Genomic DNA, 15,296 nt, shown 5'->3' with positions numbered 1-15,296 from the left:
CTTGACATAAGCTCCCTTCTGATTGTGCCATCTAAACTAGACCAGTGTAACTTGTGATGTAAATGCATACATGGGTGTCTGCTGAGGGATGCTAGTTACCGGAGGAATGTATTTGATTAAAATATTATAGTTTTTGAGTGGACAGTAATTGAAAATGTCTGATTTAGGCAAAAGACAGGAGAGAGATACACAAAGATGCAAGGTGTTTCTACACTAATAGAAATTCAAAAGCAAGATTGATGTGGATGTCCTAGATAAGTGGTCAATTATATTACTTATTTCAGATCTGTTATACTGAAGTATGTTAAATCACATGATGAAATACTTTTTATAAAAAGAGTAGTGAGTATATTAACTAACCCTGGGAAAATCATTGATTTTGAGTATGCCAGTAATAGGCTAAGCATCCACAGAATACTAGAATCTCTGAAAATTCAAACATTCAAAAAAAAAAAAAAAAAAAAAAAAACCCAAAAAGCTGAGCAATTAGGCCCACCTGTGAAGAGTTTGAATTAAATAATGTTAACAAAAGGATTACTTTTTTTTTCACAGAAATTGAATATCTAGCTAATAAATATTCTGTTCCTAATAAAATAAGAATGATTTATAATAAGAAATATACCAGTCTCATCATTCTGATTTTAGCATGTATAATAATGATATAAAAACTATAAGTGGGTCATAAAGTAGTTTGTTTTTATAATTAACTTGCTTTCAACACATTTTCTTTCCTGTGTCTTAAGGATTACAAATTCTAGACTAGAAAAATTCCATTTGTCTGTTCACTTTCTAGACATGTAATTCATTATCACATCTAAAATAAATCCAAATAGCAAAGTACCAATTAATGGTAATTTTTCTAAAAACAGGATCATTTTAAATTTTGTTTTAAAATTTTCATCTCAAAGATTTTTCAAGAAGAGTTTAATAGAGAACAGAGAACTTGTACACTTTAGATTCAAAAGGACTGTAAACAAATCAGAAGTTCTCAGCCCAGGGCAATTTTGCAACCCCATCTCCAGGACATATGGACTTTTGACCACTTTTGAAGACATTCTCATTGCCAAAGTGGGAGAGGAGTGGGGATGCTACTGTCATCTATTAAGTAGGCCAGGTGATTTTTTTTTTTTTTTTTTTTTGTGGTGCTGGGGATCAAAGCTAGGACCTTGGGCCTGCTAAGCAACTGCTCTACCACTGAGCCACATCCCAGTCTAAAGAGGCCAGGAATGCTAGTAGACATCCCACAATGTACAGCACAGTCCTCCACATCTAAGAATGACTAAATTCAAAATGTTAACAGGGCTAAGGTTCAGGAATTCTGTAATAAACTTCCATCAGGTCAATAAGATTCAAATATAGAAGGGGAAAAGAAAGAATTTAAAAATAAAATAATTCAAACCTGCTCACAAAAAGGCTTGAGATTGATCCGGAGAGGGAATGTGTAACTGCTAGTTTCCTTGTAGCGTTCACACTTCACAAAATCAAAATTAAATCTTAGTAATGAGACAGTAAGAAAAGGAGGCAACTTGCGCAATTTGGCCGACTGTTAAAAGAAAAATTCACAAAGTTTTTAAAAAGCAGTTATGTGAAAGGATAATGTTACTTAAAGTATGAAAAAAAACACCTGTAAGCTTTAGGAGAAACAGGTCCTTAACTCACATACAGTCATTAACAATGGGTTCAATAATATATCTTGAGGAATCTCATCTATTTTATGGGACTAAGGGTGATTGATATCACTCATTTATGCTCACAAAAGTTTCACAAGCTACTGTTGTTTTCAGAGCTGCCATTCTAAAATCCTACTTGATGAACATGTTGTAACTGCTCATTATCCCTCTCCATCTGCTCCTATTTTCTGCCCAATTCCTGGCCTTTTCCTTTGCTCCTTCATAATCATATTTTACCTGAGCTCTGAACACATGAATTAGGAAAAGTTTAAGTGTATACGTTTTCTCTAGGGAGAAGATCCACAGTTTAATTAGACTTTTAAAAGGACTGTAATCCCAATGGTTAAGATCTATTGATCAGAGTTTTATAGTTGCTACTTTAAAACTCAAAAGCAGATTAAGGTATTTTTGTTGTTTTAATTCCTTAGTTTAAAACTAAATAGTACATTAAGATGATTTTTATTTAAGAGTCATCACTTAGCTGGGTGCAGTGGTGGATGCCTGTAATTCCAGTGACTCAGGAAGCTGAGGAAAGAGGATTTCAAGTTTGAGGCTGGCATCAGCCACTTTAGGAGGTCCTAAGCAACTTAATGAGAACAGGTCTTGAAATAAAAATTTAAAAGGGCTGGGGATGTGGCTCAGAGCCCTTGGGTTCAACCCCTAGTACCAAAAAAAAAAAAAAAAGTCATCACTTGTCCCCAGACCTCTTAGTAATGGCCATAATCATATAAACCCAACACTGTTAAACATATATTTAAAATAATAATTTCACAAATCTAGTGGGTAAAAAAAGTTAAATAAAAAGTCCCAGCCATAAAATAACTTGGCAGATTTTCAGACAAGCTCTATGGATGCATCCAAAATAACACAGAAACTCTGCTATTATATGATTAGAAAAGATTGCTAAGGACAGGAAAATCTACATTTACTCAAAGAGCACACCAAACCTAAATTCAGAATGCAACAAATACATGGCAACTAGAAAAATACTCCACAATAGAGAAGTTCCACCAAAAAAGAATTAAACCAACAATATTAGGTATATAAAAAAACTGTATTTGTTTAGCAGAAGGTTAGGGTTAGCAAAGGGTTCCTGTTTTATTAAAATGCAAATTAAGTTCAACAAAAAAATGTTTAAGTAAGTATCTAAGACTTTTCCAAATGCTGAGATTTATACTTATCAGATAGTAGTTCTAACACCACAGGTGAAGTACAAAATGAGTAAACAAATGGTAATTCTCTCTCTAGGTTTAATAATGAGTACAATATATGAAAACATATATTAAACAGTGTAAACTTCATCCTGGTTTCAAAGACTGTTGTGAAAGCTATAGCCACAGGGTTTACTTTTTTATTACATTTACTTCTATCATCTCCAGGATACAAAATCAGTATTGTGTATTAAATTAATATTCATTTTATTTGTTGGAAAAGTTCAGTTAACTGTCAGCCATAGGAATAGTGCTACATGTCTTTGGCATTATGGATCCACTACACAGGTATGTTTTTTGTGGTAGCTGTTTACGATAATGCTCAATAACCATTGATCGCACTGAGCTCAAGTTTACAATGTTTATGAATAGTCTATCACATCATCTAGTAACAGTGGGACAGTTAACTACCTAGGTAAAAATTACAGCAGCAGGGTTGATGCTTCATTGCTCATAGGAACAGGTGCTGAGAGGAGAGCCAGAGAAGTGCAGAAATGGCACATTCAAGCCAGAGGAATGGGAAATGGCATTAAGAATTTATACACACACAGACATATCAGACATTTAGAAATAATCTGTAATAAGCACCTTTTATATTAATATTAGTGAATTACTAATACCTAGCAATTTATTAGCATTGATAATGTTTTTGGTGGAAATTGTATAAAAATGTTTAAAAAAAAAAAACAAAACAATTCTACTGGGCATGGTGGTGCACACCTGTAATCCCAGTTATTTGGGAGACTGAGACTGGAGGATCAGAAGTTCAAGGTCAGCCTGGGCAACTTAGTAAGGCCCTATCTCAAAATAAGAAGGGGTTGGGGGTATAGCTCAGGTATGTCCCTTAGTTCAATCCTCACTACTGAAAAAAAACAAAACAAAAGTTCCATATTGAGAAATCACATACAATTGTGAAAGAATGGTGAAAAGGAAATACATATGGTTGCTAGAAGGTAAAATGGAGAAATAAAAAACCAACTCAAATGTTAAAAAAACAAAAAAATGTTTTTCTAAAATCTGTCCAGTGAAAGACACCCTGGACTCAAAGGACTCAGCTAGTGAAGCACAGAGAACTTACATCAAAACTGGGACAAAATGTCAACATGTGGTCGATTTTCAGCAATGCCAAAGTGCTGATATAATAAATCACAGCCACATCATAAAGAAGCTGGAATGGGCAAAATTTAAGATGTATGAAAATAACACTGGGGAGGTGTTCCATTAAGCTAAATGGGAGTTGACTCTCATTTCACTTGTCAAAGCGGCTCTTCCTTCCTGGAAGCTAGGATAACTATGAATTATATCTACAAATGACTCTAAGTAGGAACATGACAAATTTGAGAAATATCAGAAGTCTACGCTAACTGACTTATTTTACTTTTCTCTCTTAGCTCACACTATAAAAGAAATCAGTTGCTTTCATCTTGTCTCTCCATCTTCTATTTTGCTTTGCTATCCTGAAAGAAATCCAGAAGTACTGTGCTGAAGACCATGACTAACAAGGTCAAGACCCACAAGTGGGAAAGTGCATATGGAATGTGCTCAAGCGAAAGAGGACATATGTCAGGGTTAGAAAATAATTGCATATTGAGAAATTAAAGAGAGCCACCTATTTTAGTAGCAGGAAACAGAAAGGAATGCTCGGCAAGCTTCTTGATGGTGGGAATAAAAACAGAAATACTACTATCTCCTTCATAACAGCGATTTGCTAAAAGCAAGGAATTTATCCAAAAAAAGCAGCTTAAGAAAAATTGAGGAATAAAAAACATTTTTCTTGGGAGAAAAAGAAGTTCAGACAGCTGTTAGGATGAAAGATTTAAAAAATTCTTCACTGTAAAAAAATGAAAAGACAAGATAGTAAATAAAATGTCTTTTCTATTCTTGAGCCAAGAGCTTCAAGTGTATCCTTCAGTCTTTATCACATAGGTGGCTTCCGGTGACTTGGCTGCCACCAAGTTCTCTGTGGGCACCCTGGAAAAAGGAAGGCATTGTTACCTTTGCTGCTTTAACCAGCCGGTCACAAGTTCCACAATGGTACAAGTTGTCATAGTCAAAAACTTCCTCTTCTACATACATGTTCCAGAGTGCATCTTCCAAACCAGATACGTTTTTGACTGCTACTGTTAGATCTAAGAAGTCTTCCTGAAGTATACAAGAATGCAATATTGAAAAAACAATTTCACAGATGTTTACAAACACACTGCCAACTCAAACATACACTGGGAATAATCAGGTGTATCTTTCCTAAAACAGTGTACATAGGAAGATGTCTTCATTACTATGACATTCATAACACAAAATTTTCCTTTCTAAATCAAGCTATCATTTAGTATAAAATGTATCAAGAAAACATTGATAAAGGAAGATATTTGTAAGTTTAAATGCAATAAAACATATAGTTGACTTAAATACAAAACACCCGCGCAAAGTTCATTAGCACTGTTTCAGTCTTTAGACTAGAATTAATAACAGCAAAGGCAGGGTTGAATTTTATCTCACATAAATTCTATTTCTTCAATTTCTTTTGCTAAGGTTGGTTTAAGATACACTGAAGAAGTTATATAAGAAAATAATTATGTACAGCCACGATAAACAAGTGTTTCTATGAAAATAAGGAGGGTGGTATTTTGCAAATAGGAAGTCTATCTATTCTAATATAAGAATATTTGAATTATAATATGTTTTTAGTAATAAGTGCTATTATAATTTGGCAAGTATAAATCATTTATGGTTCTCTGTGTGTATGCAACAGCATTATTTAAGGGACTATGAGGTCTGATAAAGGAGAAAGCACTATTTAGTTCATGGTAAAACTCTCGAGTATTAAAACTAACACTTTAGGTTTAAAATATATGTGTGAAAAATTAAAGTCCACAATTTATAATGTGCTTTCTATACATTGTATTTCACAAGTACTTTGTGTGAATTATTACATTAGCACTAAGTCAATCATACAATAATTCAAAGAAATATGATCTATTAATTATTTTCAAACCAGGCTGACCAAAAGAGCTTCTATTAGCACAGGCAATAAGGGCCAAGTAGCACTGTTTTTATTGTTCCCCAACTACTTCTTAGAAAATAAAAAGAGAAATATATATATATATATAAATGTGCAGGTGTATGTGTACATATATACCTACACATACAAAAACACAAGTAACATATTTATATTTCCAAAAGTGCAACAAACACATTTAGAAAATAGCATTTCTCTCTCATACAAATACAGAAACTTTCTTTACTCTTGCCATAACAAAAGAAGATTTTTATTAGAGTTCAGTGATGAAATAATTAGCTGTATAAGACTTGTAAAGCACAGAGATTATTATATTTACATGAGCAAACTTCTAATATCTAGTTTCCAATCATATTAAATGAACAATCAGTATTATTAAAAGAACTGAAGGTTACATTAGTAAAGAGAATTATAAAAGCTTTATATGTAATGAAATTTATATTTAATACATAAACATAAGCACATATGAGATAAACTTTCTGAAGGATATTAATAAACTAACTCTAATATTTAATTACAGATGCTTGTCAATTTAAATATTCTCAGTATTTTTTTTTACCTAATTAATTTTATTTACAATAGTCTAACCATGATGATACTGGATTCTCCAAAGAGACCAATTTTTGTATTTTCAAACTTCCCCCCAAAACTCTTTTTTAAATAGTAGAGTATTGAGTAAAATATTGTTTTAAGATATTTGCTTCTTTCAGTTCACATGGGGAACTGTATTATTAACTGATGATTCAGGTGTAGTCAGAGTAAACAGAAAAAACTGATAAATTATTTATAATAATAAACATTTTTATCAGACTTAATTACATGAACTGTAATTTACAATATAATTTATTACTAACACTCTTGTGAATTCACCTGCTTCTCACTGATGTTCTTACATTCGTTACAAACAACCTTGTTAACAATGGTTCCATGATACAGACGATTGATGAGGTCATGGCCAGAGGTCCCAACCAAAGAAGTTTCCAAAGCACTGAAGAGAATTCGATTCAGTTCCTGCACATCATGTTGTCTCATTTCCTACAAAACAGGTAATTTTTAAAAAGTAATTTTGTTCTTCAAGTTTTTAAAAACAGATTTTAAGAATACAGCACTAGTTTACAAAAACCCAAGATCTATAAAGCAATTCAAAGATAAGCATTGATCAGATATAAGGATGACTAAGCAAAATAAGCCAAGAGCAGGTTAAGAGATCACTACCTGCTTTTACTTCTACTACAGAAATAAACGTGTAGGTCGTGTGGGTTGTAAACTTACAACTCCACTAAAAAGGAAAGTGCCCACATCACATGGGGAACTGCACACATGGCTGTGCCACAGGGAGACAAGACAGAAGCACAGCAGGTTTTGACCATGTTTCAGAGCTGGCAGCGAGTGCATAGGTGGAGCTCACTTAAGTCACAGTGGCTGGTGAATATGAGTAACTGTCAACATTAGAGAAGGTACAGAATTTATTGCTTTGAAGTATAAAACAACAAAAAATAAAACTAACATAATACTCAGAAAAATTCCACATGGAATGTGCTTAAATCTGAGCTAAGTGTTAGCATTCCTTAAGAACAATTTATGAACCAAGCCAAGGGTGTGTACTGCCATTTAAAGAAGCAGAGATGAGGAGAAAGATCTGCCAAGGAAGAAACAGGAGGGTGGGTCCTGGGAACTGAGAGGAGCTGGGGACAGAGAAGTGACTTCTGATCTTGGTATGTGGATATCATTGTTGACTTTGATAGGAAAAGCAGAAAGGAGGTACAGGAACATATGCAGAGTGCAGAGGAAGCAGTGAGGGAAGACAATAGAAAAACAAGTTTCACATGACCAGCAGCAGATGAAGGGGATGAAAGCTGGAGTAAGGGGTAAGGCTGCGATTGTTTTTTGTCTTTTCAAGTACAAGATACCCAAAGATATAAATCTGCCCTCTATCACTGACTCAAAGGGAACAGAAAACTTACAGCAGTTAAACTTCATTCTTTAAAATTTTACTTAGAAAAAATAAAATAGAAAAGGTCCTCCTAGTTTTAAGAATTATAAAACCAGTAACTTAGTAGATGCTCACTATCAAAAACAAAGGGAAGCCGGGCTGGTGGCACACGGCTATAATCCCAGGGGCTTGGGAGGCTGAGGCAGGAGAATCACAAGTTCAAAGCCAGCCTCACAAAAGCGAGGTGCTAAGCAACTCATTGAGAACCTGTCTCTAAATAAAATATAAAATAGGGCTGGGGATGTGGCTCAGTGGTTGAGTACCTCTGAGTTCAATCCCCAGTACCAAAAAACAAACAAATAAATAGGAAAAGCCATCAACAAAGGACTACATCATAAAACACCATGTGTAGTATCCACCGACAGAATATCATTTGACAGTAAGAAGGAATGAACACAAACTCTAGATGAATACACTGGAGAACATTATCTTCAGTGAAACAAGCCAATTACAAAAGGTCCCATATTGCACAATTCCATTCCCATGAAATGTCCTGAACAGTCAAATCCACAAGACCAAAAAACAGACTAGTGGCTGCCAGGGGCTAGGGGAATAGGATGATGGGGGAGTGACTGCAAATGGATATGGGATCTCTTTTTTGGCTGGTGAAAAGGTTTTTAAAAACTGATGGTAGTGATGGTTGCACAACTCTGTAAAAATACTAAAAAACAATGAATTGTACCCTTTGAAAGAGTGAATTTTATGGCATGTATAGCTCAATTAAATGGTTAATTTTTTAAAGGGAAGGAAAAGGGAATTAATTTGAGGTGGCAGCCCCATACCTCAAATTTAACACACTTATTTAGGGACTATCACGCCACTTCCCTTCAAAGTCCATGTCCTACCTCTTTGATGACAATGTGGTGTCACCTACACTGTGAGTATCCAAAAATACACTTGTGATTATAATTACTTACTGTGAGAAGGAAACATTCAAGCATGTTGAGACTCTAAGACAAAACTAAAGGAAGTCAGATAACATGACATACCAGCATTGACTTTTTTTCTCTACCGCTGGCAACTTACTCAGGGCCCTTCATACCTCATCGCTAGTCCACCCGAAGCTGTTGGTGAGCTCCACTGTGGATGCAGCTTCCTGGTCTAACAGCAAAAGCTGAGCAAACAAGCGCTGCAACTGCAAAGGTATGATTCGAACCTGGGGTGAGAAACGAATGCATTTCAAAATGAACTCTTTCAAGGGCCAAGTGAGGGTTCTTCAAAGAAATGCATACTAGTTTTCTCTTATTTCCTAGTTCATTTAGAACAAAGTTCATAAATTATTCATCTTAAAGAGAGAACTAATTAGAATTCAGTTATTTGAAAATTCTAATTCAAACCTAAAAGTTATGTTATCTGGAGTTCTCTACCTTGGCACAGTTCAGGTAAATATTTAAATTCACATAGGCCCTAATAACCACCCAAATGATCATAGATTGACAGCACTTAGAATTTCTAATAGTTCATTTTTTCTGTAAGATATCTTTGGAACAGATATATTCCAAAAGATGAATGTAGGAACTTTCTAGGCACACATCTCTCACTCATGGGACAAATCACACCCTGCCTCCTTCTCTGCTGGCTCCATGCCTATTCCTGTCTTATTCAAGATAAGGAGGGCCCAGCAGACTGAGCAATGAATGATTCTCAGGGACCAGTGTGCAGGTCAGACTTTAAGGGCTAAAAGGGAGAATATGCATTTAGAAAGCTGTACAGCAATTTTACATTTCCATGACATTTAAAAAATATACTAGGAAAATATTGATTTGCAACAAACTGGGGGAAAAAAACCACAAAAAAATGGTCCTTTGCCACATGGTTGGAGAAGTACTGGGCTGCATCATGAAATACTATGGTTAAGTATAAATCTGAGCCTGAAAGTGATGAGAGACTTCTGTTTGAATGAAGTTTAAGCAGGAAGAACATCATTAGATCTGCACTAAACATGATTTTACTACAGAATATATAAAATAATAAGCAAATTCCTTATTTAATGTATTTTCAGAGTACCAAATTGAAATAATACTGGTCTTAGTTGTTTTCACTGTTGCAAGTAAATATTTTAAATAGATGTTTGGATGAGCTAGTGTGAGTAATTTGTAAATATCAGAAGTAAGAATAAACAACATAAATATAGCACTGTGAAGTATGTTTATAAAGCAATAGCAGCATTATATTTGGAAAAGTAGTTCTTTTTTGGAAGGAAAATGTCATTGCTAATTAAATATAGGCCACCTTATAAAAATAAAGACATACTTGGCAATAAATAAAATTAAGAAACATTTCCTCAATACTCCAAAATGCCCCAGTAAATCAAATTTATTACCTTTGCATCTGGTTTATCCTTATCCTCTAAAAAACCAAGTTCTTCTGGGCCAAGAGAAAATAAAGCTTCTAAAAAAAAAAAGTAGAATCAAATTTCATTTTAGAAAAATGTTTAGAAAGCCAAGACTACCATAAAATAAAAGGTTCAGAATATGATTGTTATGATATTTACACCCTTAATCTATACATTTTGTTTTCTTGTAATGTTTTAAAATCACTGACTTTAAGAAAATAAAGTGGTACGCTAAGGCTTCAGTATGGAAGATCCATTAAAAAAAAAAGAAAAAAAAATCACTCATTTCTGCACATAGAACCATTACCAATCACACTGACTCTTTGTTTCCCATTGTCTATGGCAGTAGGACTGCCAGCCAGGAGGAACCTTGAGAAAGTACAAATGTTGCAAGTCTGTATTTTCACATCACAGGAGTCTCCCAATGGGCCTTTCACTGGCAGGACCATCTTTTACCTGGAGATTGCTCCCTTCCTTTTATTGGTATAAAAACATCTTTTCCATGTTGAGGGTAATAACAGATGGTAGTAGTGATCCTATCTGGAAAAAGAAGCTGGTAACCCCAGGCCAGGCTCCAGAATTTTTTATAATCCAACATGTAAGTTTATGAACCAATGGGGAAATATCTGAATTTTTTAAAAGTCTGTATACAAACTGGCAGAAATTCCTTCAGAGACTTGGCAACATTCCAGGGAGATTAGAGAGGGGAGAGTGTGTCTCTACTAAAAATCCCTGCTGCTCTAGCAATTACTGTGGTGAAAGTTAAATTCCTTACTAGTGATGGGACAAGGAAAACATTAACAACAAATCTACAGGTTAAAGCACAAAACCATACAAGGACTTTTATAATCATCTTTCACTACTCTATCTATTGTGGGAGAGTGTACCAGGAGGACAATGGAACCTAACCTAGCCTTACTCCTTAAACTACTCTTCCAAAAGTTCCGTTTTCTCCTCAGTGCTCTGTAGTTCTTATTGTTTCTAAATCGCATCCCCCTTCAATCTGTATCAGAACCATACTAAGCCATATAAGAGTACATTTTACACTATGATATCAAAGCATGTGCTTGGCCAGCCAAGTAGAAGCTGACCTGGGGCTTTCTGCCCTACTCCTACCTCCAGGTATTCTCCATGACCTGTTCCATCCCTTCACTTTCCTCCTCAGTCTCTCCTTGATGTTACTTTTCTACTTCAAGTTAACCTTTAAGTTCAACCACATAAAAACATGAAAAAGTTTTATCCCTTTTAGGAATCTGTTTTTTTTTTTTTTTTTTTTTGCTACTGGGAATTGAACTCAGGGGCACTTGACCACTGAGCCACATCCCAGGCCCTGTTTTGTATTTTATTTAGAGACAGGGTCTCACTGAGTTGCTTAACACCTCACTTTTGCTGAGGCTGGCTTTGAACTCCCTATCCTCTTGCCTCAGCCTAAGCTGCTGAGATTTATAGGTGTGTGCCACCGCGTCCGGTAGGAATCTGGTTATTAATACTGAAAATTTCTAAGAGGATTCACTGACTTCAGCAAGGAGATCTTTTTACAGAAATGGGGTCAAGGACAAGAGGTACCACTTTTAAATCCTATAATGCAGTTCAATCCATTAAAACAGTCCTGGGAAGGGGTCAAAATTTCTGGAGGAGAAAGTCTTTCTAAGCTTAGAAGCAGAAGACATCATGAAGATTTGATAAATTTTGTAGTGGTAGGAAGAGGATCATATACTCAGATATAGGATGATTCGGATTGTCTATCCTCAGAATCTGGAGACCCTGTAGAGATCTGAACTACAAAGTCGTGTGACAGTTGGGAGTGTCCCAATTAGGGCCTTGTGAAGGTAAAATAATGCTCATACTGGAATCAAAGAAACACAGATGTTAAGAGTCATGTGGAGAAAGCTGCAAACATGTAGACACAGGCAAGAAATCGAGGGTCCAGTGAATTCAGAGTTGATTTCTGGGAGAGTTCTTTTATCTTCACAATAAATTACCTTTTAACATAGCTAATCCCATACAGTAAGACTTTGGATTTTCGGAATTCAGAATTTCCAAACTTTAAGAATATGAAGGAAGTGTTATATTCACCCAAATAAGATAACTAAAGACTCTGAATAGCTTCACACTGGTTATGGTTCTGAGGTTAAACAAATTCAAGTCAGATCAGATCAGGGTCAGAGCTCTCCGGAATTCAGAAAAGAAGACAAACAACTGTGAATGTGTATAAATAATGTGACAATCCTACCCACTTTAAAAGTTAGAATATAATTGTTTAGGTAAAATTGGATTAAGTGTTTGTTACTTTGGAGAAAGTTTTCAACTCAAAAATAGAAATAACAATGATAAATTCTACTACTAGAGACAGAATTGTCTTTATTTTGCATTTTAAACTGTGGGAATTAGGAAATATATTATCTTATTTTTAATTTTGTGATTAAACACTATAATCACACAGAATACATTTACAATAATTTAAGCCTCACATTTCTCTGTAGAGAGAACCACCAGTTTGCCTTATATTTGCAATAATAAACACATAGCATGGAACACATCTTTAAGATCCTTTGTCTATTTGTGATTTTGTACAATTAATTACATGTAAAGAGGATGGTACATATTACTATTCAAATGTATGTAATACAGCATACCTCTGAATTCAGGTGTGAAATGAAGAGTCTGAAGAAGGGAATTGAGGTAACAGGTTCCACCCTGATTTCTGATTCCACTTAAATTGGTGAATTCTCTGGGAGCAGGTGGCTCCAAAGCTTTAGTCTTTAATTTCTTCCCTTTTCCATACTGATTATTTGACACACTGGAATAATCCTCTTCAAATAGGTCCCCAAACATTGTGAAACTAAATACTATCCTTTAGAAAGAAATGATATGTTATATAAATGCTTTAAAAAAAAAAAAAAAACACTTCCCCCAAATCTCCCTACCTTACACTTACAGTTGTCCATTTTGTTATGGTTCTTTTGAAAATATGTAATTTGTATTTTGGAAACAGCAAAATCTGAATTTTTTTCATCCCTGCCAGTATCCTAACTAACTTGTGTGACCCTTGGCAAGTTATTTAGCCTGTTTTCTCATAGGTAAAATGGGATACCATATGTCCTGTAGGGGTCATTTAAACAAATGACATAATAAAAAAGAGCACTTAATATGCAGAGTTTGGCCCACAAAAAATGAAGGCTGTTTTTAAAAAGGCATATTTGCATCATCATTGAAAGAAAGAAAACCCATCACCAAACCTAATCCACCCTCAGCGGTGGCAACGCCTAGGTTCTGAGAATTGGCAGAGGCCTTTGGACCATCATTCATTTACTAAAATCTCTGCCTCAGGACTTTGTACCCGAGTATATCTTAATGATAAAATGCATCAAATTAATCGTCTTTATAGCAGTTTAGGATACTGTCCTCAAACTAGAGAGCAGGGAAGAGGTCTCGGGGTAAGGAAGACTGCCATTGAAACGATGCAGTCTGAAGGTCTCCCGTGCACATCGGTGCACATCGGCGACAGCAATGTCAGCCCCGGGGACCCAAGTGACTTGCGCCTAACTCTACATCGAGTGTGGCGGAGGGTCCTTGGAGAAGAGAAATACAAAGCACCTAGCCGTTTCCAAGAAACAGGAAACCCGGAGGACAATTATCCTTTTCAACTCATTCCTCAGAAGAAAAGTACAAGAAGTGGAACTCGAGGGTCTGGCCTCGAGGTCAAAGTCTGGATTCCCGACTCCCTCAATCCACGACCGAGGTTCGGGCGTTCCTGCCCTCCAGCCCTGCACGGGACGCAGGCCCACAACCGGGCGCAAGTCCCCGCGGCCCGCAATCACCGACCCGATTCAGGAGCGCGACTCGACCCCGGGCAGGCCCGGGCCGCTCTTCGCTCGCCTTAGGCAACACCACACCACCGTCCCTAGTTTCCCACGTCCCTCTCGGGACCCGGGCGCTGGTCCCACTTGCTGCCTAAAGCCCAGACCCCGACCCCAGCCAAAACTTGAAGCAATCTGACGTGCCCCAACTGGGCGCCGCCATGTTGGCGAGGGCGGGTCTCCGGAAGCGCTAGGATGAACACACACCGCGCCTCCCAGGGTGCCCCGCGCGCCGAGACTCCCAGGTTGCCCCGTGTGCCGCACCCCCCAGTGTGCCTCGCGCGCCGCTCCTCCCAGGGTGCCCCTGAAACTTTGTACCTTCCTCAGTGTTTCATCTTCACGAATTGTAAGTAATGTACGTAAGAAGGCAGTAAAAGCAAAAACAAACAAACGAAAACTCTCAAAATGATCTCCTTTTCCCCCCTGAGGACTTTCTGTGGGCTCTTTCAAAGTTCGAGTAGGCTCCACTTCCGGGACTTTCCTTATCTAATACAGCTTCCGTTCAGAGGTGAACGTGGGAGACAGGAAGAGGATAATTTTGGCCTCAGCTAAAGCTCTGAGAGACTGAGAACAGGAAGTTGTAGCGGAAGCTGGAAGGGGAAAATCCAAGCGAGACTACCCAAGGAATTTCTTTTTGTAACATTGGCGGGAGATTGGTGTGACTGGGAAGTCCAGGGAGCTTTGGCTGGAAGGAAGTGGAGGCACAGGGTTGGCAGGAAGAGTCTGCCCTCAACTTTCACAAAGCCTGGCTACCTGGCCCCCCCAGGACCCCCCCCTCGTGACTCTACGCCTGGCTCCTTGCTGTTCTATCCTCACTTCTCTTTTGCTTGCTCTGCTTCGTCTCCCTCTTCCCAATAGATATTCTGCAGACTTCCATGCCCTGATCAGGAATGACCGCGGTAATTAAAGCTCCATGAGGACACAGGCTTTGCCTTGTAAACAGCCGAACCTCCTCAGTGCCAGGCACATTACCAGATATTAACAAGTTTTTATTGAGTGAATGAGTGGCCTCTTAATACCACATCCTTCCCCCCTCATCCAGGATACAAGTCTTGGGTATGTGAAACTTTGACTTGTCCATGAATCCCATACTCAAAAAAAGAGTATTGCCTGGATAATGTTTGCTCCATTTCCATGGCTCCTCTTCTCCCACAGAAGCCATACATTAAGATCAGATCGCTCAGCTCCATATATAACTTCACCCAAAC

The 15,296-nt window shown here is 37.0% G+C and overlaps 1 protein-coding gene across 11 annotated transcripts in view; it reads right to left on the bottom strand.

The window, feature by feature from the left end:
- Usp40 (ubiquitin specific peptidase 40) overlaps positions 1-14,283 on the bottom strand; it is a 66,852-nt gene extending 52,569 nt beyond the window's left edge. For 2 of the 11 annotated variants that reach the window (XM_071619522.1, XM_027941712.2), the window contains exons 1-7: positions 13,156-13,803; positions 12,865-13,082; positions 10,217-10,284; positions 8,936-9,049; positions 6,771-6,935; positions 4,877-5,023; positions 1,400-1,543 (exon numbers count right to left, since the gene is read on the bottom strand). In XM_071619522.1, the coding sequence (XP_071475623.1) occupies positions 1,400-1,543; positions 4,877-5,023; positions 6,771-6,935; positions 8,936-9,049; positions 10,217-10,284; positions 12,865-13,082; positions 13,156-13,244 (945 nt within the window). In that variant the 5' untranslated portion in view covers positions 13,245-13,803. The other 9 variants (XM_071619525.1, XM_071619524.1, XM_071619531.1 and 6 more) reach the window with 9 other exon arrangements.
- Between the last annotated feature and the right edge of the window lie 1,013 nt (positions 14,284-15,296).

This window comes from Marmota flaviventris, chromosome 11, assembly GCF_047511675.1.
Source record: "Marmota flaviventris isolate mMarFla1 chromosome 11, mMarFla1.hap1, whole genome shotgun sequence".
Lineage (NCBI taxonomy): Eukaryota > Metazoa > Chordata > Mammalia > Rodentia > Sciuridae > Marmota > Marmota flaviventris.
This window is presented reverse-complemented; position numbering and strand designations above follow the sequence as displayed.